The sequence below is a fragment of the Pan paniscus genome, chromosome 19, assembly GCF_029289425.2.
Source record: "Pan paniscus chromosome 19, NHGRI_mPanPan1-v2.0_pri, whole genome shotgun sequence".
In the NCBI taxonomy this organism is placed as follows: Eukaryota; Metazoa; Chordata; class Mammalia; order Primates; family Hominidae; genus Pan; species Pan paniscus.
Genome location: NC_073268.2, coordinates 12343674 through 12368600, shown reverse-complemented (window position 1 = coordinate 12368600; position 24927 = coordinate 12343674). Strand labels below are relative to the sequence as shown.

Genomic DNA, 24927 nt, shown 5'->3' with positions numbered 1-24927 from the left:
CTAGGCGCAGTGGCTCATGCCTGTAATCCCAGCACTTTGAGAGGCCGAGGCGGGCGGATCACTTCAGGTCAGGAGTTCAAGGCCAGCCTGGGCAACATGGTGAAACCCCATCTCTACTAAAACTACAAAAAAAAAAAAAAAAAGAAGAAGAAGAAGAAGAAGAAAAGAAAACCCTGTACTTTCTGCTCAATTTTGCTGTGAACCTAAAACTGCTTTTAAAAAATAAAGGCTATTCAGCCGGGTGCGGTGGCTCATGCCTGTAATCCCAGCACTTTGGGAGGCCGGGGCGGGCAGATCACTTGAGGTCAGGAGTTTGAGACCAGGCTGCACAACATGGCAAAACCTCATCTCTACTACAAATACAAAAATTAGCCAGGCATGGTGACGTACACCTGTAATCCCAGTTACTCCAGAGGTTGAGGCAGGAGAATCGCTTGAACCCAGGAGGCGGAGGTTGCAGTGAGCCGAGATAACACCACTGCACTCCAGCCTCGGTGACAGCAAGCGTGTCTCTAAATAAATAAATAAATAAATGCTATTAAGAAAAAAAATCTTCAAAAAGATAACATGCTTTAAAACAGAAATCAAAAGGAAATGATGTATTAAGCATAGAAATAAAGTAGTGGAGCGAAAATTTGTTAGTGAAGACATCAATTTTGTTGACACTATTTGGTAAAACAAGAATGTGTCACTAGCTTAGAAGAAAATCTCGGAGACAGTAGTGGAGCACTTTTTAAAGAAATTCCGCTTCTCCAATGCCCTCGACAGTAGAGGGGACAGCAACACAGACACTGATAGAAAGTGATTCAGAAGAGTCAGACTTCAAAGATTTTTTTGGAATATTTTAACCATATTATTTTTGTTTTTGTGTATGCACCAGAATTAGATTTTTTAATGGTCTGAAAGAGACTTCAATTAGCATAAAATAAAAATTGAAGTGTTAAGAAAGCATTGTATCATGGTTTGGCCGGGTGCTGTGGCTCACACCTGTAATCCCAGCACTTTGGGAGGCCGAGGCAGATGGATCACTTGAGGTCAGGAGTTTGAGACCAGCCGGACCAACATGGTGAAATGTCATCTCTCCTAAAAATACAAAAATTAGCCGGGCATGGTGGTGCACGCCTATAGTCCCAGGTACTCAGGAGACTGAGGCAGGAGGATCGCTTGAACCTAGGAGACAGAGGCTGTAGTGAGCCAAGATGATGCCACTGCACTCCAGCCTGGGCAACAGAGCCAGACTCTGTCTCAAAACAAACAAACAAACAAACAAAAGCATGATGTATAACACTTGAAAGTATTTAAGTCAGTGCAATGCAGGATCGAGTACCCTCTGTGTAACGTGCCTAGTTGTGAACCCAGTGGATACAGCACTAAACTTGACAGATGAGGTACCTCTTTGTAGTTTATATTATAGTTTGGGGAGACAGGCAGTAAACTAGAAATTAGAGGTTATGTTAAATTACATGAAAGGAAATAGGGTGGTGTGGTAGAGAGTGACTGGGAGGCAGCTACTGGGAGGCAGCTACTCAAGATTTGCTGGTCAGGGAATCAGAACTACCCTTAGACCTGGACAGGAGGGGCTCTTACTTGGCTGTCTGCTTAGTTCAGTACTTCTCAAACCGTAACTTCATACTGATTTCCTGAAGATGGTGTTAAAAGCAGATTCCGGGCTGGGCGCGGTGGCTCATGCCTATAATCCCAGCACTTTGGGAGGCCGAGGTGGGAGGATCACCTGAGGTGGGATTGTAGAGGAGAGCAGTGGAGGGAGGGAGACCAGGAATGAGAGTGATGCTTTTCTGAGGACCCATGAATTGCCACTGAAGGTGTTTGGCAATGTGACCTGGGGAGGAGTGGGGGTTGAATGCTCTCTGAGCAAGGCAAGGCCAGAGTTATCAGCTCCTGAGAACTAAGATCGACGTGAGGACCAGATGGAGTCATTAGAAGGGAAACCATCTCAGATGATGAAGATTGTTTGAAATCAGATTTTTCCATAGAAACCCTGCAAATATAGCCCTTTGACATTTCTCTCTTCTTCCTTCTCCTAGCTCAGACTCCTGGAGATCGGGAGACCAGAACTTGTTCACCCTCCTCTACGGTGAGCAGACACTGACATGCCAGAAAAAAAAAAAATGCATTTGGCTGTAATATTTGCAAGACCCAAGAAGGTACTGGGAATAAATTTATTTCCATAGAGGAAGTGGTTGGTGTTTTATGAGAAAGAGCACTCAGTCTCAAAAAAAAACAAAACAAAACAAACAAACAAAAAACCCCAAATAGTTAGAAATGCCGAGGGAGACTGTCAGAAATATAATAGTAGTGGGAAACTGTAATATAATTCTCTTCGACAAAGTAAGAAAAATATACAAACGTATAAAGAAACAGAGAACCTCAATGATAAAGTTGATTGATTAGTTAGCCTCTCATTCAACAAATATTTACTAAATGATATGTGCCAGGCCCTTTGCTGGATACCAGGAAGATATCAGCCATAAATACATCATCGGTGAACATCCTGAGCCTCCATCCTCCTGGAGCATGTATTCAAGTGCTATTTACTTGACTTTGTATCTCATAAATGGAGAACCTACCTTTTTCAATGCCAATAAAACATTTACAAATCTTGGTCAAATATTAGGCCGTGAAGGAGATGAAATTCCCCAAACTTGAAATTGTACTGGACTGATACTCAGACCATAATGCAATAAACCAGAAATTTCTAAATGTTTAAGTAACAGCAACCTCTTAAAAAATCCCCAAATAGTTCTAATCAGTGAGAATATTCAAATTGCAAATACAGATGATTATAAACAGACAATAAGATGAGGCTTGGTAGCTGATGCCTGTAATCCCAGAATTTTGGGAGGCCAAGGCAGAAGGGTTGCTTGAGGCCAGGAGTTCAAGACCAGCTTGGGCAACGCAGTGAGATCCCTGTCTCTCCAAAAAATGTTTACTTAAATTAGCCTGGCATGGTGACACACACCTGTAGTCCCAGCTACTCGGAAGGCTGAGGCAGGAGTATTGCTTGAGCTTAGGAGGTTGAGGCTGCAGTGAGCCAAGGTCACACTATGGGGCACAAATAATAACAGATTTTTAGGAGTGTGTTGCTGTTGTTGTTTTTTAAGAGACAGCATCTCGCTATGTTGCCCAGACTGGTCTTGAACTCCTGGCCTCAAGCAATCCTCCTGCCACAGCCTCCCAGCATGCTGGGTTTACAGGCATGAGCCACTGCGCCCAGCCATGTTATTATTTGATAATGAACTAAGCTTGGTGTTAGGGGCTTCTCATACTTTGTTTTATATAATCCTCACAACTAACCTAGGGTAGCACCCTGCTGCTGAGTAGGAACTCAGTAAGTATTTGTTGAATGAGTGGATGTAGCTCCGAGTGAAAGTAAGTTGCCTGGCCAGGTGTGGTGGCTCGCACCTGTAATCCCAGCACTTTGGGAAGCACAGACGGGGAGGATCCCTTGAGCTAAGGAGTTCAAGACCAGCCTGGGCAACACAGGGAGACCCCTGTCTGTATTTTTTTTTTTTAAGAGACAAAAAAAGGCCACCACACCCGACCTTTTTTTTTTTTTTTTTTAAATAAAGTGACTTGCCTAAGACTACACAGCAGAAGTTAGTCAAGCTGGGGCTTGCACTTAGGAGGCCTCTGCTTAGTTCTGTGCTTGTCACTGCGATGCTACTCGATCAACGTGGTTGTTGAAACATGCAGACAGGAAGAGCTAATGATTTAAGATGGCTTTAACCAAAACCTTTTCTTTTTTTTTTTTTGAGACGGAGTTTCTCTCTTGTTGCCCAAGCTAGAGTGCAATGGTGCGATCTCGGCTCACTGCAGCCTCTGCCTCCCGGATTCAAGCGATTCTCCTGCCTCAGTCTCCTGAGTAGCTGGGATTACAGGCATGCACCACCATGCCTAGCTAATTTTATATTTTTAGTGGAGACAGGGTTTCTCCATGTTGGTCAGGCTGGTCTCGAACTCCTGACTTCAGGTGATCCACCTGCCTCGGCCTCCCAAAGTGCTGGGATTATAGGCGTGAGCCACCGTGCCCGGCCCTCAGATGTCTTTTTTTGAGGAGGAATACTCTGGGCTGCAATGTGGCGATGAGATACAGTGGAGTTTGCAGCAGGAATGGACATACCTTGATGGACTTGAGTGATTTCAGAAGAGCTCAGCAGGAGTTGATTATTGAATACGAGGTGGTGAGAAAAGGTGGAGTTGGGTGGCTGGGGCCTTTCACTGAATCCAAACCAAGGATCTGTGTGGTCCCAGGAGGTTGATTGCTTCTCCCGCCCCCAGGAAGAAGCCACTTTCTGCTGCTCGGTCTTTCCTTGCCTTGGGGCTGGTCCCTGAGGGTTACCGGGGCTGGAAAGTGACTAGCCAACACATAATTAGGAGAACCATGGGATTACCAAGCAGGGTCACAATCCCTGACTCTGAGTTAAAGAAATGACAGCCGTCGAGGGGACTAAAAGGGGCTGGGGGAAAGTAAGTCATCCCTAACTCCTTTTCCGATGCGGGCGGATCACCTGAGGTCAGGAGTTCGAGACCAGCCTGGCCAATATGGCGAAACCCTGTCTCTACTAAAAATACAAAAATTAGCCGGGTGTGGTGGTGCATGCATGTAATCCCAGCTCCGGAGGGTGAGGCAGGAGAATCGCTTTAACCCGGGAGGCAGAGGTTGCAGTGAGCCGAGATCGTGTCCCCTGCACTCTAGCCTCGGTGACAAGAGGGAAACTCCGTCTCAAAAAACAAACAAACAAAAAAATCTTTCTCTTCCTTCCCAGTTTAATGGCCCAATTATGAGCGTGTAATCAAAAGATCCATGACTCAGTGGTTTCAAACAAGTAATTTTATTTACCTTTTCGTGTTTTACCAACCTGTCCTCCCCCTAGGCCTTGAGTGTTTTCACGTTTTCCTTTCAGTGTTTGGGAGCGGGGGACTACTAGGGTATCAGCATTCATTTCCGCCGGCGGGCCCCCCGCCCAGGTTTCTTTTCTCCTCGGCGCCTTCGGGTGAGGGCAGGAGGAGCAGAGGGAGTTGGGGACGGGGGTGGGGGGCCGGGGGCCGGGCGGGCCCCGCTCCCTTGCGCAGGCTTGTAAACCAGGTGGAAGATGAAGGCATTGCAGTACCTGCGGGGGCGCGGGGCGCAGTCAGGGACCACGGGGCGGGACTCCCAGGGGTCGGGGATCCCAGGGGTCGGGGCTCCCAGGGGCGCGGTCAGGGACAAGGGGGCGGGACTCCCAGCGAGCTGGGCTCCAGGGGGCGCGGTCAGGGACAAACGGGCGGGGCTCCACCGGGCGGTCAGGGACCAGGGGGCGGGGCTCCCAGGGAGCGGGGCTCCAGGGGGCGCGGTTAGGGACCAGGGGGCGGGGCTCCCAGGGGCGGGGCTTGCCCCTCTGAGTTCCAGGGCGTGGGGCTAGACTCAGGGTTGGGTCTGTTGGAGGGTCGCGGGGTCTTCTGTGGGTTGGGGAGATTCCGTGAGCTAGATCTAAAGAGGGGTGTGCTGGGGGATGTCGAGACCTCCCATGGGGGCGACGAGTAGTGGGGGCAGAGAAGGCAGGTTGCTGGGCTGGGGGCAGGAGGGCCCCAGGACAGCAGGGACTAGGGTAGAGGTGGGCCTTTGAGGATGTGGAGCCAGAGAGTAAGAGAAGTTAAGGGTCAGGAAGGAAATAGGGTCGCAGACCCTTACCAGGGCATGCAGTTGTCGGCCGCTCTGAGGCGAAAGGGGGAGCGGAAGGGGTTGGGCTGGGGAGGGCTGGTGCCCCCTCCTGTGGCCACCGCCATGGTCTGGCCGTCCATCACACAGCTGTACTCGCTGCTCTCGGTGAAGAAGGCTGGCACTCGGAGGGACTGGGGTGGAGCGAGAGTCGCTCTGAGAGGCCCCTCCCCAAATCCATCCCAGCAGCCAGAATGACAGACCGGGCTGAAAGCCGAGGTCCCCGGACAGACCGGGCGGAGGGGAGCAGGGGGAGGACGGAGACAGACACAGAGAGAGGCAGGGGGACCCGTGGGCACTCCCCAGGTTTGTGGAGCAGGTGATGGTGAAGAGGAGGAGAGCCCAGAGACTTTCAGAAAAGGAGATGGGGAGGGGCCAGGCAGGAGGGGAGAGAAGTTCCCTTTTGCCCCCATTGCCCACCTGTAACCGGGGCAGAGACCTCAGCCACGTATCCTTGAGAGCAAACCCAGAGTTAAATCCTGCAGACAGAGAGGAGGGAGAAGCTGGCTCCCACGGTGGGCTTCTCTCCCACCTTCCCCACATGCCTAACCCTGAGACCCAGGCTTTTACCAATAACCAGGTCAGGCTTGGGCCCCTGGAACAGGTGGTAGGGCCTTGCTGACACCTTGATCTGCAGGTCCCTGCGGCCCCCTTTCTCCTTAGTGCCAGAGCTGGGCCGTGCTGATATGCCGGAACCAGGCCGGACAGACACCTCCAGGCTGTCCTGAGGGGCCAGGAGTGGGGTGGAAAAGCCACTGGAAGTCAGGGAACTGGAGGATGCACCAGGCAAGATGGGGAGTGGGGGGCAGAAGGGCAGGACCCAACCAGGAGGTCACTGGAGGGGTCAGGGCTGAAAAGCAGGGCCCCCTCAGCCCTCACCCTCTGCAGGGTAAAATGCTGCTCGTCGCTTTCGGGGGGCAGGCCATCACCTACAAACTGCAGCTCCAGGGCCACGTGGGGGAGCAGGACCAAAAGCTCCTGAAGGACAGAAAGAAAGAAAGATCTGGGGTCTACCCTGTGCCCACCCCCATACCAAAATGCCCAACCTTCAGGCCTGGGGTGACTTACCCAAAACACCATGACAAGGTCAAACTCCTTCCCGGCCTCCACCACGTGGATCTTCAGTGATTGTTTGTTTTGGATGTTGAGCTCAGGGACTGGGTGAAAAACCAGCGCTTTAAGGATGTGGTCCGCTCTCACTCCCCCATCCTGCTCCACCCCCCACTCCGCTCTCCTTACAGGACTGGGGCACCAGGTGGGTGATGATGTAGTACACGGTCAGCGGGTAGGTGAGAAGCACGGCTGTGGGGGAGTCCAAGCTGAGGCCCCGCCATGTGTAGTAATCGTGCCATGAGCCTGGCAGGAGAGGGTTGCTAGAGGACCTGGCCCTGGGCCCCCACCCCCTCTAGTCTAACAAACCTCTTCTTCACAGCCACCCGGGCTCTGGTTCTCCAGTCCCTGGCCCTACCCCTAGCTTCCACAGGGCCCCTCCAGCTCACCAAAAACACCCTGGGGTGGATGTGGGGGCACAGGAGGCATCAGGGCAGTCCCGTCTCCCTGGAGAAGCTGGTAGGGGTCTCCTGAGAGGATGAAAGAAAGAGGGGCCTGGGGTCAGGGAGACCCCCACCTGACCCATCTCCTTCCTTCCAAAGGGGCTGTATTCCCTGAGACAGCCGCAGTAAGAGGAATGGGGGTTTGCATAGGGATGGGGTTTCTGGGTGGAGTTGGTAGGGGTGATTCCATTGAGGGCTGGGAAAGGCCTGAAATGGCCCTGGTGCTGTTGGTAGGGGCCGGTGTGTATGTGGAGGGATCATCTGGGACCCAGACAACTTCTTCCCAGTCCTTCCCTCTAGGCCAAGGGGCCCATGCCTGGAGAGACCCCACGCACCACCGCGAGGAAGGCTGAGGGACAGCGTGTTGCCTCGGGGGTGTCTGGAGAAGCCCGGGCCTGGAATCAGCATGCTGAGCTGCGTCCAGTAGCCACGCGTGAGGCCCCGAGAGGCCAGGAAGGCCTCTTTGTTGAAGGTTTCACTGGTCACCTCTGGAGAAGGAGAAGGGGAGGAGTTGAGGTGCTGGGCTAGAACCCCAGACATTTTTTTTTTTTTTTGAGACAGTGTCTTGCTCTATCACCCAAGCTAGAGTGCAGTGGCGTGATCACGGAACACTACAGCCTCGACCTCTTGGGCTCAAACGATTCTCCCACCTCAGTCTCCCGAGAATTGTGACCACAAGCGAGTGCACCATGCCTGACTAATTTTTTCTATTTTTTGTAGAGACAGAGTCTATGTTGCCCAGGCTGATCCCAAATTCCTGGGCTCAAGTTGGCCTCCCAAAGTGCTGGGATTACGGGTGTGAACCATTGCCCGGCCTAGAACCCCAGCCTTGAACTCTCCCTAGCCTCCCGCGAGGACCCTGGTTCTAAGTCTGGTTCCAGTCAGGCCGGGAACTACCATTTCTGAGTGCCTCCAGTGTACCAGGCACCAAGCCAAGATAATCCTTGTAACAATTCCATGGGCCTTCTCCGTATCCCTCATGAGGACACGGAAGCTTCAAGAAGTAAAGTGGTTTGTTTAAGGTCACACTGCAGTTAGTGGTGGAGCTGGGAAGCAAGTAAATGTTTGAATCCCTGTCCCCCAATCCCTGCACTCTCTCAGGGACCCAGACACTCAGGCCTCGGCTTCAGAGACCCTGTCTCCAGCCCCAAACACCCAGCCCCTGCCCTTGTTCCAGGGATCTAGGCTCTAGCCCCAGACACTTAGCCTTCAACTGCAGGACCCTGTTCCCAGACATCTAATACCCAGTCTCAAAGACCTGGTCCCAGTTTCCCCCAACCATTCTGACCTCCTTATGGTACCTGCGGTGTAGGTAAAAGGCAGGGTTGCCAGTTCTCCTGCCCGCTCCATGAAGGCTGCAAGCCTTGGGCACCAAAATCGGTGGCTCACATCATCTGGGCACCGCTGCCAGTCAGCCCGGAGACAAGCCTCTCCACAATACAAGACAGCACTACACTGGGGGCTGGGGACACAGCGGGTGGTGGGCACCTAGTGTTAACATCTGTAGGTCCTGTCTGCTGTTCAACTGCCCAGCAGCTGCCCATATGTCACTCGGTCTGTTTGTCTTACACCCTCTAACCGCCTGTAACAGTCTGTATTGTTTCCTCTGCATCTTCTCATGTCCCTGCCTCTCCTTCTGTCTGCTAGCCCCCCCTCCCCGCCTTCCTTCTATTTGCCTATTGGGGTCTTCCTCTCCCCCAGCTTTGGGGCTGCTCACCAAGGTGTCAGCTTCGCTTCAAAGCTGTGCCTGTGACACACATGGCAGGTTCGAGCACGAAGGGAAGCAAAGGTGAAGCCTGGCCGGGGACCCCATGTCCGCATTGGGGTTTTGGCTAACTTCACACCTAGCCTTGGGACCAAGCTCTCCAGCTCTCTAAATGCGGGGTGGGGGGAGATGGCATCAGGCTGGAGGAGGTGCTTGGGAATCCCGGGCCCCAGTCCTCCCCAGCCTCAGATACCAGATTTCTATACCGATGCAGCCGGGCATCTCCCACAGTAAGCTGTCGGGGCTTTCGGGGATCCCCAGAGCCCATGGGACAGGCCATGCTGTGACAGAGGAGAGCATAGGCCCAAGGAGCCAGGTCCTTGGTCCCTGAGCCCCAGCTTGCGGTTCCCTGGGCTCCATCCACTAGCAGATCAATGCCCAAGATGGTGCCATGCTCATCCGTCACAAGTAAGAGACAGGAAACGTGCAGGGGGGCAGCCTCTGGGGAAAGAGGGAAAAGTTGAGGTGGTAGGGGGCAGCGAGAGACAAATGTGGTCAGGGTCAGGAGTACCAAACTCAAATACCTACGGGGCTAGGCAAGAAACCTCACTGAGTAAAGGGCTCTGGGTAGAGAGGGCACGCTCCTTCTAAAGGGGACAGCTGCTACAGAGGACCAGAATGCGCTGCCATGCAGAAATGCAGGCCCACTGTCAGAGCTTGAGATTTTTCTTGGGAATGTGTAAATCCAGACTTCTGGATACTTTTTTTCTTGCAATGTTTAAACATTAAATTAAAAAAAAAACCCACTGTGGGTCAATAAAAACACCTTTTCAGGCCAGATTGGCCTGAAGGCCAGCACTCAGAACTAGTGGCAGGGGAGGGCTTCCGAAGGGAGGATGGCTGGGCAAGGGGTAGGGCAGGGCCAGCCCTGGGTTCTTACCACTCCTCTGTCCCTTCCTCTTCTGGGGTCTTGTTTCGTTCTCCACCCTGTCCTCTCGGCAGCCATCCTTGCCACCTCCTGCCTCCCGGGCAGCCTCCTCTGACTCTCCTGGAGGGTTTGTTTCCTGGGGGGACTCCCTGCTGGTAGGGGCTAGCTCCCGGTCCTCCTCTGGTTCCACCTTCTCTGTGCTGCCTGCACCCCCGTCCTCTCTCTTCTCTTCTTCTTCATCTTCCTCCTCTTCCTCCTCCCCTTCCTCCCCATCCTCTAGGCTGACAAAGCTGATGTAGGGGCTCAGGTCTCGCAGGTGGAGTGGAGGGTTGTCTCCCAGGAGCCAGGCAGTCCCCAGGCCTGGTCCAGGACCTGGTTCTGCCCCTTGCCCCAGGCTGATGCCCACACTATGGTTGGGCAGGATATGGAGCACCCAAAGGGCAGGGTCCTGGGGTAGCCTTCTGATCTGGGCCTCCAGCTGCCGGCAGCAGCCCTCAAGGCTAGTCCCTACAGCTCCACGCTCTGCCACAAACTTTCGGAACCAGCCGAAGAGAAGGGCAGTGAAATCAAGGAACTCATCCCGGTATCCAGACACAAACTCCATGTCTTCAGCGGCACAGGGCCCCGGCCCAGACTGAGCAAAAGAAGGGATATATGGTGAGGGACAGGAAAGCAATGATGGAGTTTGGGGCTGGGTCACAAATTGAGGGAGAGGGTAGGTTTGAGAGTCACTTAGGGTTGGATCCGTGGATATGCTAGGAGCGGAGAAGAGGATTTTTCAGGGCTGAGGATGGGAGTTTAGGGAGGAAAATGGGGGCTGGACTTGAAAGTGGGTGACCAGGGTTGGAGAAGACTACTCAGGGATGAGATGGTATTTGGGGCTTAAAATTAGCGAGTTCACACCCTCAAAAGCAGAGTTTAAATTAAGGCTAGAGAGGAGAGAGGGCTAATCCTATCGGGAACGGTTTGGTGGGGAGGGAAGCATTTTGGATGCGTCTGTGGGGTATGGGAGTGGGAGCGAGGGCGTTCCCTGGGCTCGGATCTGCGTGGCGGGCAGCCCCGGTAGACCTAGCCCCTCCCGGCCGCCCCACTCCTCCGGTACCTGCAGCCGCCACCACTTTTCGAAGGTAAATACCTCGCGGTGGAGGGTGCGCGGATGCGGCTGTGACGTCAGGGCTGCCCGAGCCCTCGCCGGCTCAGCGGGCGGCCACGCCCCCCGGGCTCGGTGCGTCCGCGGGTGGCTGCCCCGCAGGTGCGCGCGGCCGGGGCTGGCGGCGACTCTCTCCACCGGGCCGCCCGGGAGGCTCATGCAGCGCGGCTGGGTCCCGCGGCGCCCGGATCGGGGAAGTGAAAGTGCCTCGGAGGAGGAGGGCCGGTCCGGCAGTGCAGCCGCCTCACAGGTCGGCGGACGGGCCAGGCGGGCGGCCTCCTGAACCGAACCGAATCGGCTCCTCGGGCCGCCGTCCTCCCGCCCCTCCTCGCCCGCCGCCGGAGTTTTCTTTCGGTTTCTTCCAGGATTCCTGGCCTTCCCTCGACGGAGCCGGGCCCAGTGCGGGGGCGCAGGGCGCGGGAGCTCCACCTCCTCGGCTTGCCCTGCGTCCAGAGGCTGGCATGGCGCGGGCCGAGTACTGAGCGCACGGTCGGGGCACAGCAGGGCCGGGGGGTGCAGCTGGCTCGCGCCTCCTCTCCGGCCGCCGTCTCCTCCGGTCCCTGGCGAAAGCCATTGAGACACCAGCTGGACGTCACGCGCCGGAGCATGTCTGGGAGTCAGAGCGAGGTGGCTCCATCTCCGCAGAGTCCGCGGAGCCCCGAGATGAGACGGGACTTGCGGCCCGGGTCCCGCGTGCTCCTGCTCCTGCTCCTGCTGGTGTACCTGACTCAGCCAGGTTAGCCGGGGGCGGGGCAGGGGACCCAGATTCCCCTGTCATGGGAAGGGGGTGAGTTGGGGAGGGGACACGAGGCCCACGGAGTTGAGTGGATGAAGGCAGCGGGGACAAGAGGAAAGCCAGCCAGCCGCCTAGGGTTGGGGACACAGGCCCGGGGACGCCTGGCTCCGGGCGGGATTATGGATGTTGTCGGGGGCGTGATGATGTGTGGGTTGAGCCCGGCGCTCTGACCCTGGGTCCACCGAGAGGCTGTCATGGGGCTGTGGATTGGATGCCAGGGAACAGCGGAGTGGGGACCCTGGGCCTGGGAATGGGTGCCGACCACCTTCGTCCCGCGCAGGCAATGGCAACGAGGGCAGCGTCACTGGAAGTTGTTATTGTGGTAAAAGAATTTCTTCCGACTCCCCGCCATCGGTTCAGTTCATGAATCATCTCCGGAAACACCTGAGAGCTTACCATCGGTGTCTATACTACACGAGGTAATTTCACCTGCCTCTGCGAGGGCAGCGCCTGGGCGGCCCCTCCTTGCAGGTGCCTCCAGGACCCCCTCTGGTCCAACCTGAACTCCTTCCCGGCTCACCGAGCCCCATCTCCGGGTTCCGTTTGCTCTCATTCCCCGAAACTTCATGACTCCGTCTCACCCACTGGGGAGTTTCCCAGTCCCAGGAGAAAGGGCTCTTTCTTGGTGGCAACTTCACGCCTCTGGAATGAGGAAGGAGCCGGGGAAGGAAAGAAGGTGCCGCAGCTAAGCCCAGGTCTCTCCTCCGCAGGTTCCAGTTCCTTTCCTGGAGCGTGTGTGGGGGCAACAAGGACCCATGGGTTCGGGAATTGATGAGCTGTCTTGATCTCAAAGGTGAGACTTTTCCACTGCTCTTCAGGCTCTGCCTCCAGGGCTTAGCGGCTTCCACCTGACAGTTTTCTTTACCTGAGCCTTTTCCCCTGGGGCCGCACATTCCTAGAACCTTCTTCTGATCCTGTCCAAAGTACTTAGACTCCAGTCCCTGTTTGCCAAACGGGGTGATCATTCACCATCACCTTCATGAGTTTTGCCAATTCATTCTACCACGTGTGCTATTGCCTACTTATTAATATTTTTCTTGAAATCAAAGTACTATTTTATTTTTTTTTTGAGATGGAGTCTCACTCTGTCACCCAGGCTGGAGTGCAGTGGCACCATCTTGGCTCACTGCAACCTCTGCCTCCCAGGTTCAAGAGATTCTCCTGCCTCAGCCTCCTGAGTAGCTGGGATTACAGGCGCGCACCACCAAGCCTGGCTAATTTTTGTATTTTTAGTAGAGACGGGGTTTCACCATGTTGGCCAGGCTGGTCTCGAACTCCTGGCCTTGTGATCCGCCCGCCTCGGCCTCCAAAAGTGCTAGGATTACAGGCGTGAGCCACCACACCTGGCCTATTTTTCTTTTCCAATATTTTATTATGAAAATTTACACATATACAAAAGTTGAAAGAATGGCACACTGAATATCCAATGCCTCCACCTAGATTCTACAATTTTATTTATATATGTATATTTTACATATTTACATAAACATATATTTTACACTATCAATTTTACAGCAATTACACGATATTTGCTTTATTAAGTATCCATCTATTCATTCTTCTATCCATCATCCATCACCTCATTTCTTGATGCATTTCTTTTTTTTTTTTTTTTTTTTAATGGAGTCTTGCTCTGTCGCCCAGGCTGGAGTGCAATGGTGCCCTCAGCTCACTGCAGCCTCTGCCTCCCAGGTTCAAGCAATTCTCCTGCCTCAGCCTTCCGAGTAGCTGGGATTGCAGGTGCCCGCCACCATGCCCAGCTAATTTTTGTATTTTTTTAGTAGAGATGGGGTTTCACCGTGTTGGTCAGGCTGGTCTCAAACTCCTGACCTCAGGTGATCCACCCGCCTCAGCCTCCCAAAGTGCTGGGATTACAGGCGTGAACCGCCGTGCCCGGCCTCTTGATGCATTTCAAGGCAGGTTGCCGACATCATTGCACTTCATCCCAAGACATTTCAGCATGTATATTAAGTAGAGTTCAATATTTTAACGTTTTTTTTTTCTTTTGAGTTCAAATTTACATACAATGAAATGAATTACTTTTAAGCGTGCACAAACTAGTTTTGAAAACTTAAGTAGAGGCCAGGACGGTGGCTCACTCCTGTAATCCTAGCTCTTTGGGAGGTTGAGGCCGGTGGATCACCTGAGGTCAGGAGTTTGAGACCAGCCTGACCAACATGGTGAAACCCCATCTCTACTAAAAATACAAAATTAGCCAGGCATGGTGGCATGTGCCTGTAATTCCAGCTACTCAGGAGGTTGAGGCAGGAGAATCACTTGAGCCTGGAGGCGGAGGTTGCAGTGAGCCGAGATCAGGCCATTGCACTCCAGCCTGGGCAACAAAAAAAAAGAAAGAAAACTTAAATAGTAAATTATCCTAAGCAATAATATCTGTGAAGTCACAAGTTTGATGCATTGGTTGTATTTTTCTCTTAAAATAAATATACAACCATTAAAATACAAAAGGTTCTTCCATGTCCTAGCTAAAGTTTTGTAGGATCTGTGTCATCCATACTGCCTTTAAGTCTGCCTAGACCTCTATGATTTCCTTTCATCCTCCCAGGAACCCTGGCCCTTGGTACTACAATTATCCTCATTTTACAGCTGGAAGATATCACTTCCGGAGAGGTTAGGGACAAGGGGCGAGGTTACACAGCTACTTGAGGTTACACAGCTACTTTACAGCAGAGCTTGGAATCCAACCCTGGTCTTCTGATTTCCCAGTTCATGACACCCACTTGTCTCGTGGTTTGCTCACTTCCTTGTCCCCTACCTTTTCCGTCTGTCATCTGCCTTCCTCTTCTGGCCTTCAGCGTGATAACCTCCCTGACTCACTCTTCCCTCTGTTGGAGCTCAGAACATGACACTCCAAAACATGGCACCTTGGTAATTAAGAAAACAGCAGAAGTAAGTAGCTCACTCTGCTCTTTCTGTTTTTCTGTGAGAGCTGGCCATAAAGGAATTCTCTAACTTCACGTGGAAGTAGGTCATAGGCCCTCATTTCAGAGGGGTCCTGCCCTATACTTGGAGGCCAAGAAGAATCTGGACAGGCCTTGCTGCTCCCCCACCCCCCATTTATTGCCATTAGATCATACCCTTTTTGTCCAATCATACTTTTTTTTTTTTTTTTTTTTGAGATGGAGTTTCGCTCTTGTTGCCCAGGCTGGAGTGCAATTGTGCAATCTTGGCTCACTGCAACCTCCACCTCCTGGGTTCAAGCGATTCTGCCTCAGCCTCCCATGTAGCTGGGATTACAGGCGCATGACACCATGCCTGGCTAATTTTGTATTTTTAGTAGAGACTGGGTTTCTCCATGTTGGTCAGACTGGTCTCGAACTCCCGACCTCAGGTGATCCACCCATCTCAGCCTCCCAAAGTGCTGGGATTACAGGCGTGAACCACCGCGCCTGGCCAATCCAATCATACGTCTATACAACTGTCCATTCTTCACAGCAAGCCTAAGCATAAAAATGCACTTTTCCTCGGGTCTTTGTTTCTGAAGGTTCCTATGTCATGTAAAACTGTGATTAAATAAATGTTAGGCTTTTCTCTTGTTAATGTTTTTTATTTATAGGGGTATCAGCCTTGACCCTTGTGATGGGTGAGGAAAAGATATTACTTTTTCTCCCCTATACCTCTATCTGCTTTTTCACCTTGTCTCCTGATAGTCCTGATTCCTCATTTCTTTCCTTTCCAGAATGTGGACATGCTTACTCGGGGATTGTGGCCCACCAGAAGCATTTACTTCCTACCAGCCCCCCAATTTCTCAGGCCTCAGAGGGGGCATCTTCAGATATCCACACCCCTGCCCAGATGCTCCTGTCCACCTTGCAGTCCACTCAGCGCCCCACCCTCCCAGTAGGATCACTGTCCTTGGACAAAGAGCTCACTCGTCCCAATGAAACCACCATTCACACTGCGGGCCACAGTCTGGCAGTTGGGCCTGAGGCTGGGGAGAACCAGAAGCAGCTGGAAAAAAATGCTGGTCCCACAGCCAGGACATCAGCCACAGTGCCGGTCCTGTGCCTCCTGGCCATCATCTTCATCCTCACCGCAGCCCTTTCCTATGTGCTGTGCAAGAGGAGGAGGGGGCAGTCACCGCAGTCCTCTCCAGGTAAACTGGACCTTTGAACCCTCCCCCCAGGGACCCAGAGCCTTCCTGACAGGCATCCTGACCCAGTGGCTCTCAGGTGGCTGGAAACCTGGCCTTGGCACAGAAGTATCAAGGTTGTCTGCACAAGGTTGACTCTGGGCCCTCCGAGGACAGTCAGCCGGGGACTGTAGACAGTGGAGAGGGAAGGAAGCCACCACGGGCACAAGGACTAGTGCTTGGAGCAACATCATGGAGAAGATGGCTAGAGCAAGCTAGTGGGAGATGAAGCTGTGGAGGGAGGTGAGGGCCAGTCATTCAATTCACAGATTTTCACTGAGCACCTACTGTGGGCCAGGTCATAGTGTTGATGTCTTGATCTGATTCCCTAGTTCAAGCTATCATCCCCCAAACATTCTCCTTGATCTCAGAGCTCATCTGTCAATTTCTTTATCCTTTCCAGGTTTGCCGGTTCATTATATACCTGTGGCACCTGACTCTAATACCTGAGCCAAGAATGGAAGCTTGTGAGGGTAAACTGTGGCTTATTCTTACAAAAAGTGTAATAAAGAAGACTGACCCCTGACAACATGGTAGGCACTGTATACATACTTGTTTTTGTTTTTTGTTTTTTAGAGACGGACTCTATGTTGCCCAGGCTGTTATAGAACTCCTGAGTCAAGTGATCCTCCCACCTTGGCCTCTGAAGGTGTGAGGATTATAGGCATCACCTACCACATCCAGCCTACACATATTTGTTAATATCTAACATAGGACTAACCAGCCACTGCCCTCTCTTAGGCCCCTCATTTAAAAACCGTTATCCTATAAAATCTGCTTTTCACACTGGGTGATAATAACTTGGACAAATTCTATGTGTATTTTGTTTTGTTTTGCTTTGCTTTGTTTTGAGACGGAGTCTCGCTCTGTCACCCAGGCTGGAGTGCAGTGGCATGATCTCGGCTCACTGCAACCCCCATCTCCCAGGTTCAAGCGATTCTCCTGCCTCCTCCTGAGTAGCTGGGATTACAGGTGCTCACCACCACACTCGGCTAATTTTTTGTATTTTTAGTAGAGATGGGGTTTCACCATGTTGACCAGGCTGGTCTCGAACTCCTGACCTGGTGATCTGCCCACCCAGGCCTCCCAAAGTGCTGGGATTAAAGGTGTGAGCCACCATGCCTGGCCCTATGTGTGTTTTTTAACTACTAAAAATTATTTTTGTAATGATTGAGTCTTCTTTATGGAAACAACTGGCCTCAGCCCTTGCGCCCTTACTGTGATTCCTGGCTTCATTTTTTGCTGATGGTTCCCCCTCGTCCCAAATCTCTCTCCCAGTACACCAGTTGTTCCTCCCCCACCTCAGCCCTCTCCTGCATCCTCCTGTACCCGCAACGAAGGCCTGGGCTTTCCCACCCTCCCTCCTTAGCAGGCGCTGTGCTGGGACACCATACGGGTTGGTTTCACTTCCTCAGTCCCTTGCCTACCCCAGTGAGAGTCTGATCTTGTTTTTATTGTTATTGCTTTTATTATTATTAAAACCCTAGTTCTTGTTTTGTCTCTCCGAATGAAGAAGTATGTATCTTCGTTAGGCCAAGTCTGCGGGAAGCCTGGGGCAGCAGCATGAAGTGTTTGAGGAAGTGGGTTGGGTATGTCAGTTTCCATCTCCTCTCTGAGCCTGTCAGGGTGTTTCTGGAGTGCAGAGGAGGAGCACCCTGCTGGAGAGGCCAGGGCATAGCTGTGGGCAGGCTCGGGCTTCAGTTTTTCCATGCCTACCATTTGCCCCTTTGTCCTAGGGTACTTTGACCAGCAGGGTATGTTGGTGCTCATACTCCCCACCCTACATGTTCCCAGGTTCTGTCCCATGGCACAGGTGATGGTCTCCCTCTCAGCTCTGGGTCCATCTCCCTGGCCTAGTTCTCCAGCATCTGCTCACAGGTTCGAGCCACATCACTGAGCTTGAGGCGGGCATAGTCCACTCGCTTCAGAGCCATCTGACAGTCCTTCCTCGAAGAGTAGCTGGAGCCCTCATGGGGCTGCCCTGTGGCCACCTACAAGACAGACTATCAATGGAGCACCATCTCCTTTACCCTAACTCCAACCAGGCATCAGGTCTCGTCTCATTTCTTTCCCGAGTTTGAATTTGTTAGGCCACCTGGTAGCTGGGTAAATAAATCATTTAACTTATGTTAATCTTGCCTGTAAAATGGGGGTGACAATAACTACTTCCTAGAGTTGTTGAGGATTAGATAAAGTAATGCAGAGTATCTGGCACACCGTAAAAATTAGTAATGGTAGTGGTCCCTGCGACGATTTCAGAACCTTCTCAATCCTGTCCCTCTTCTCAGGATATAAGGATTTGGGACCTCGTGGCCTGGAGGTCAGGCCAAGTTTCCAGTGACAAAGTTCTGTAGTTCTAGCATTAGTTACACATCTTCTGCTAGGCACATGTGATGTTACCCAGTGAGGTATGCAGGGCCACCTTTAATTCTTTCATTTTATTATTTATTATTTTTTGAGACAGAGTTTTTGCTCTGTTACCCAGGCTGGAGTGCAATGGCATGACCTCGGCTAAGTACAACAACCTCCGCCTCCTGGGTTCAAGCGATTCTCCTGCCTCAGCCTTCCAAGTAGCTGGGATTACCGGTACTCACCACCAAGCCCGGCTTTTTTTTTTTTTTTTTGGAGACAGTCTTGCTTTGTCACCCAGGCTGGAGTGCAGTGCTGCAATCTTGGCTCACTGCAACCTCCACCTCCTGGGTTCAAGCGACTCTCCTGCCTCACCCTTCCAAGTAGCTGGGACTATAGGCGCCCACTGCCACACCCAGCTAATTTTTGTATTTTTAGTAGAGATGGAGTTTCACCATGTTGGCCAGGCTGGTCTCGAACTCCTGACCTCAGATGATCCACCCGCCTCAGCCTCCCAAAGTGCTGGGATTACAGGAGTGAGCCACCGCGCCTGGCCTAATTTTTATATTTTTAGTAGAAACGAGGTTTCACCGTGTTGGCCAGGCTGGTCTCGAACTCTGTCAAGCCACTGCGCCCGGCCCATTCTTTCCTTTTAGAGGAAGAAACCCGCTCTGGATGGCCGGCTGGGGAGGTCTGGTCCTGCCCAGTTAATGCTCCACCCGGGATCACCCAAGCCTGAGGCTTTGACCCAGAGCTGGGGTTCGCTCGCAGAACCCCCCAGACACACCGACCTGGGTGAGGTAGCGGATCTGAGCTGACAGCTCCGCCTCCACGTGTTGCACTGAAGCGGTGAAGGCCGCCGCCTGCCGGTCTAGGAGCCGCTCGTTAGTTTTTTCCTTGGACAATTCTAGGATCACAGTACCTGCCAGGGCGGAGAGAGGGCGGGGACACACGGAGACTGCCAGTGTAGCCTCCCCCTAGGCCAGCCCCTCTCAGTCCCGCCCTTTCGCTGCGCACGGAGGTAGGATTCCCTCCCCAACCCTGCTCCAAGTCCCAGGTCAGCCTGCCGGTGCAGCCCGGTCACGCTTTCGCTCCCCGCTGTCCGGGTTGTCGCATCCCGAACCTGCATTCTGAAGGATGGCGCCGATTTCCCGTTCAATGTCTTCCAGAGCGCGTAGTCTCTCGTTCGCCAGGCTGTAGGTAGCCATTATCACTCTGGGATTTCTCACCAAGAGTGTCTCCTCAGAAACGCGACGCTTGTTCCGGAAGTGGCTCTCGGTGTGCGCCTGCGCAGAGGGCACCGCGTAGCGAGCACTACGATTCCCAGGATGCTCAGCGCAGCCTCGCCTCCTCGTTCCGCTTGATGAACTACAACTCCCAGGGCCCGCTGCGCCTCAGCCACAGGACCACCCGTAGTCAGAGGCGACAGTGGAATATCCCCTAGCCCGAGGCCATTCAGGCCTGTCCATCTTCTTGACACTGTCTGTGGCCTCTAGTTTATTCTACACAAGTTTATTTATTTATGAGACAGTCTTACTCTGTCGTCCAGGTTGGAGTGCAGTCGCAAGATCTCCCTCCCTGCAACCTCCACCTCCCAGGTTCAAGCGATTCTCCTGCTTCAGCTTCCCGGGTGCCTGAGATTATAGGCGCCCGCCACCACGCCCGGCTAATTTTTGTATTTTTAGTAGAGACAGGGTTTCACCATGTTGGCCAGGCTGGTCTCGAACTCGACCTCAAGCGATCCACCCGCTTCGGCCTCCCAAAGTGCTGGGATTACAGGCGTGAGCTGAATCTTAAAGGTGAACTACGTGGATGAGAGCTTGTAGTGGAAAAGGGAGACGGCATAGGCAAGAGCATGGTGCTGTGACGGGAACAGCGCATGTGGAGTCCAGCAAGGGATTCTGCCTGCCTGGAGTGAACGGAATGTGGTGGGGGTTAGGTATGACAATGGTGAGGCTGGAGAGAGGAGCGGAAACAGGAAAAGGCTTGCAAGCTATGTACTTTGGACTTGAGTCTGAAGACATTTGAGCCTTTAAAGGGTTTTTAAGAAGTGTGTTATGACCAGAATTACCTTTTTTGGAAAGATCGCTTGTAACAGTTTATAGTGGATTATCAAGAATGAAACTAGTTTGCCCAAGGTTAGCAAATGAAGGTTAGACTCAGTTAAACTGAATGGTCTAGCCTGGGGAACATAGTGAGATACTGTCTTTATAAAAAAATTTGGGGGCTGGGCATGGTGGCTCACTCCTGTAATTTCAGCTCTTTGGGATGCTGAGGTGGGAGGATCACTTGAACTAAGGACTTCGAGACCAGCCTGGGCAATATAGTGAGACCCCGTCTCCTATATTTAAAAAATAAAGGCTGGGTGTGGTGGCTCACACCTGTAATCCCAGCACTTTGGGAGGCCGAGGCGGGTGGATCACCTGAGGTCAGGAGTTCGAGACCAGCCTGACCAACATGGAGAAACCCCGTCTCTACTAAAAATACAGAATTAGCTGGGCATGGTGGCGCATGCCTGTAATCCCAGCTACCCAGGAGGCTAAGGCAGGAGAATCACTTGAACCTGGGAGGCGGAGATTGCGGTGAGCTGAGATTGCGCTGTTGCACTCCAGCTGGGGCTACAAGAGTGAAACTCCGTCTCTAATAAATAAATAAATTCAAATAATTTTTTAAAAAGTATAAATTAAAAATTAAAAAAAATAGCCAGTCTTGGTGGCTGATGCCTGTATTCCCAGCTTCTTGGGAGGCTGAGATAGGAGGATTTCTTGAGCCTGAGAGGTCGAGGCTGCAGTGAGCCATGGATTGTGCCACTGCACTCCAGCCTGGGTAACAGAACGCGACCCTGTCTCAAAAAACAAAAAACTTGATGGGTCTGGCATTTGACTTAATCCTTCCCTAAATGCTAATAAAATAACAGAAAGTTGCTTTTTAAAAAAAATTTTATTTTTTGAGACAAGGTCTCACTCTGCTGCCCAGGCTGGAATGCAGTGGCTCAGTCATGGCTCACTGCAGCCTTAAACTCCCATGCTCAAGTGATCCTCTCACTTCAGCCTTCTGAAGAGTTAGGACCATAGATGTGTGCTACCATATCTGGCTAATTTTTAATTTTTTTTGTAGAGACAGGGTCTCATTGTGTTGCCTATGCTGGTCTTGAACTCCTGGACTCAAAGGATCCTCCTGCCTTGGCCTCCCAAAGTGCCAGGATTTCAGGTGTGAGCGTACTGTGCCTGGCCTAAAGTTGTTTTAAAAAGGAGTCAAAGGGAGAGGAGTTAATAGCAAAACTTTAGACAGATGCTGGAAAACAGACTCATTTTGCAGTGAGGTGGTAACTAAGCCAGCAGCAAAGAAAGCTTACAAGCAACCTGATTTACCATGAAATTAGTAGCATCGCTTACAGCTGGGGTGAAAGTGGTACTAAAATTAGGAGGATTATTTGAAGTTAGACCTCCAGATCTCTTTATTGACTCTATATATCTTGGCAACCGATCTCCCCCAACCCATCAGAATACTGGAGTTTGTTGGAAATGGAAAACGGGTTTTTTAGCTTAGAGGGCACCTGAGTACAGTTGAGGGCAAGGGTACTGCATTGAAAACAGAGATTAAGCCGGCCGCGGTGGCTCACGCTTGTATTCCCAGCACTTTGGGAGGCCTAGGCGGGTGGATCACCTGAGGGCAGAAGTTCGAGACCAGCCTGGGCAACAGGGTGAAACCCCGTCTCTACTAAAAATACAAAAAATGAGCCAGGCGTGGTGGCGGGTGCCTGTAATCCCAGCTACTTGGGAGGCTGAGGAGGTTGCAGTGAGCCGAGGTTGTGCCACTGCACTCCAGCCTGGGTGACAGAGTGAGACTCAGTCTCCAAAAAAGAAAAACAGAGATTAAGTGAAAGTTTAGGGCCAGGTGAGTTGGCTCATGCCTGTAATTCTAGCACTTTTGGAGGCCAAGGCAGGAGGATCACTTGAGCCCACGAGTTTGAGACCAGCCTGGGCAACATAGTGGGACCCTAACTCTACAAAAAGTATAAAAATAGCCTCAGCTACTTGGAGGGCCCTGAGGTGGGAGGATTGCTTGAGCCTGGGAGTTGAGACTGCAGGGAGTCCTCATCACGCCTCTGCTCTCCAGCCTGGGTGACAGAGTGAGACCCTGTATCAAAAAAAAAAACAAAAACAAAAACGAAAGTTTATATAGTGAGTGGTGGTTTCCAGAACTCCAGCAACAAGCTTATACTTTCCAGGTAAGAGACTGGAAGACTCTTCTCTGGGGAATTTGGTAAGTGAGAAAAGACCTCAGGATATGAACATCAGGGGTTCTCCAACCAGTCAGTTGGCCAGATCACCTCATACTGAAACTCACAGTTGGCAAGTCCCAACTGTGTACATGGAAATTCTAGTCAACTTCTTAGCACCTCACTCTTTTTTTTTTTTTTTAGTTTCTTGAGATAGGGCCTCTCTGTGTCACCCAGGCTAGAGTGCAGTGGCGCAATCATAAGTCATTGTAGTCCTGAACTCCTGGGCTCAAATGATCTTCCTGACTCAGCCTCCTGAGTAGCTGGGACTGCAGATGTGAGCCACCATGTCAAGCTAAGCACCCGCTCTTAAATGTGAGCAGAAAGCAAAAATTTCTAGGTATGTGAAGAAACTTTCTAACATGAAAGACAGAAACCAAAATAAAAAGGGGGAGGTGGGGACAACTGTTGAAGCTTTTAGGTAAGACATAGTATAAAACATGATTGAATCCGAAAAAGCATCCTTGGCTGGGCATGGTGGCTTATGCCTGCAATCCCAGCACTTTTGGAGGTCGAGGCGGGAGGATCACTTGAGGTCAGGAGTTCAAGGCCAGGGTCGGTATAGAGCTTTTCATTCCAGAGTCAGGCTCTCAAGGTAATTGGCAGAGAGCAATGCCAACATTTTATTGAAAGTAGATGTTGTTGCTATTGTTTATGTGTCCAGTAGGGTTGGTCCTGAGGGAATTTAAATGATGGTGCTACATTTCTTGATCCCTTCCTCCACAAACATTATTTTCAGAAGACTAGAAGGTATCAGTAACACTGCAATTTGGAGCAAGACTCCATCTCAAAAACAAAACAAACAAACAAACAAAACACCCTTGAAAAATCAAACCATGAGGGAAGTAATGAAAAAAATCTGTCACACAAGCCAGGTGTGGTGGCTCATGCCTATAATCCCAGCACTTTGGGAGGCCGGGACTGGCGGATCACCTGAGGTTGGGAGTTGGAAACCATCCTGGCCAACATGGTGAAACCCCATCTCTACTAAAAATACAAAAATTAGCTGGGCGTGGTGGCACGCATCTGTAGTCCCAGCTACTCAGGAGGCTGAGACAGGAGAATCGCTTGAACCTGGGAGGCAGAGGTTGCAGTAAGCTGAGATTGCACCATTGCACTCCAGCCTGGGCGACAGAGCGTGACCCTCTCTCAAAACAAAAAAAAACAAACAAAAACAAAAATCATGAAGTTGCCAAATAAGCATGTTTAGAGATAGGGAGGTAAATGCCAAAATAAACATGTAAAGGTGGTGAAAGTAAGCTGGGTGTAGACTGAGCGACGTGAGGATACTCCATCTCTACAAAAAATAAAAAAACTGGCCGGGCGCGGTGGCTCACGCCTGTCATCCCAACACTTTGGGAAGCCACGGTGGGTGGATCACCTGAGGTCAGGAGTTCAAGACCAACCTGGCCAACATGGTGAAACCCCATCTCTACTAAAAATATAAAAACTAGCTGGGCATGGTGGTGGACACCTGTAATCCCAGCTACTCGGGAGGCTGAGGCAGGAGAATTGCTTGAACCTAGCAGACGGAGGTTGCAGTGAGCCGACACAGTGCCACTGCACTCCAGCCTTGGCGACAGAGTGAGACTCTGTCTCAAAAAAAAAATTAATAAAATAATTTAAAAAGTTAAAAAAACTAGCTGGGCATGGTGGCTTGCACCTGTAGTCCCAGTTACTTGGGAGGCTGAGGTGGGAGGATCTCTTCAGCCTGGGGCATCGAGGAGGCTGCAGTAAGCTGTGATCATGCCAAGGGTGACAGAGCAAGACCCTGTCTCAAAAAAAAAAAGGTGGTGAAAGTAGTTGCCTCTGAGGAGGAGGAAATTAGAGCGGGAAGGGTCTGCTTTTTATTGTAATAGGTCTTGTAGTACTATCTGATTCTTTATATGTATATATAACGTTGAAAACAAAAAGTAAAGAAAGAATGAAGAGTGAGAGAGGGCTGGGTGCAGTAGCTCATGCCTGTAATCCCAGCACTTTGGGAGTCCGAGGCGGGCGGATCATGAGGTCAAGAGTTCGAGACCAGCCTGGCCAACATGGTGAAACCCTGTATCTACTAAAAATACAAAAATTAGCTGGGTATGGTGGTGGGTGCCTGTAATCCAAGCTACTCAGGAGGCTGAAGCTGGAGAATCACTTGAACCCAGGAGGCGGAGGTTACAGTGAGCTGAGATCTCGCCATTGCACTCCAGCCTGGGTGACAAGAGCGAAAATCTGTCTCAAAAAACAAAACAAAACAAAACCAAAGAAGAGAGGAAATAAAAAAGAGACGTAAGTGTAGAGGAGAGTGTATGG

The 24927-nt window shown here is 51.5% G+C and overlaps 3 protein-coding genes across 8 annotated transcripts; 1 reads left to right on the top strand and 2 right to left on the bottom strand.

The window, feature by feature from the left end:
• Positions 1–3243: 3243 nt before the first annotated feature.
• On the bottom strand, positions 3244–11214 carry ZMYND15 (zinc finger MYND-type containing 15). Of its 4 annotated transcripts, none has more exons than XM_034941328.3 (14): positions 11008–11214; positions 9918–10539; positions 9244–9478; positions 8990–9145; positions 8574–8734; positions 7608–7760; positions 7219–7299; positions 6959–7075; positions 6788–6876; positions 6599–6697; positions 6290–6443; positions 6140–6198; positions 5693–5853; positions 3245–5132 (listed from the first exon to the last, which is right to left on the bottom strand). In XM_034941328.3, the coding sequence occupies exons 1-14, from the start codon at positions 11212–11214 to the stop codon at positions 4961–4963; spliced, it is 2466 nt and encodes an 821-aa protein (XP_034797219.3). In that variant the 3' UTR covers positions 3245–4960. The 4 variants fall into 4 exon arrangements, with proteins under 4 accessions (XP_034797220.3, XP_034797219.3, XP_063454942.1 ...); XM_063598872.1 differs by having other exon boundaries at positions 11041–11214; XM_034941329.3 differs by lacking the exon at positions 6959–7075 and having other exon boundaries at positions 3244–5132.
• Positions 11215–11370: 156 nt separating this feature from the next.
• Positions 11371–17501, top strand: CXCL16 (C-X-C motif chemokine ligand 16). Of its 2 annotated transcripts, XM_003810203.5 has the most exons (6): positions 11371–11791; positions 12132–12270; positions 12562–12644; positions 15549–15965; positions 16405–16474; positions 16578–17501. In XM_003810203.5, the coding sequence occupies exons 1-5, from the start codon at positions 11662–11664 to the stop codon at positions 16449–16451; spliced, it is 816 nt and encodes a 271-aa protein (XP_003810251.2). In that variant the 5' UTR covers positions 11371–11661; the 3' UTR covers positions 16452–16474; positions 16578–17501. The 2 variants fall into 2 exon arrangements, with proteins under 2 accessions (XP_003810251.2, XP_034797221.1); XM_034941330.3 differs by having other exon boundaries at positions 16405–17501.
• MED11 (mediator complex subunit 11) lies at positions 17447–19653 on the bottom strand. Of its 2 annotated transcripts, none has more exons than XM_055101842.2 (3): positions 19474–19653; positions 19142–19272; positions 17447–18103 (listed from the first exon to the last, which is right to left on the bottom strand). In XM_055101842.2, the coding sequence occupies exons 1-3, from the start codon at positions 19556–19558 to the stop codon at positions 18062–18064; spliced, it is 258 nt and encodes an 85-aa protein (XP_054957817.1). In that variant the 5' UTR covers positions 19559–19653; the 3' UTR covers positions 17447–18061. The 2 variants fall into 2 exon arrangements, with proteins under 2 accessions (XP_054957817.1, XP_003810252.1); XM_003810204.5 differs by having other exon boundaries at positions 17447–17992; positions 19474–19638.
• Between the last annotated feature and the right edge of the window lie 5274 nt (positions 19654–24927).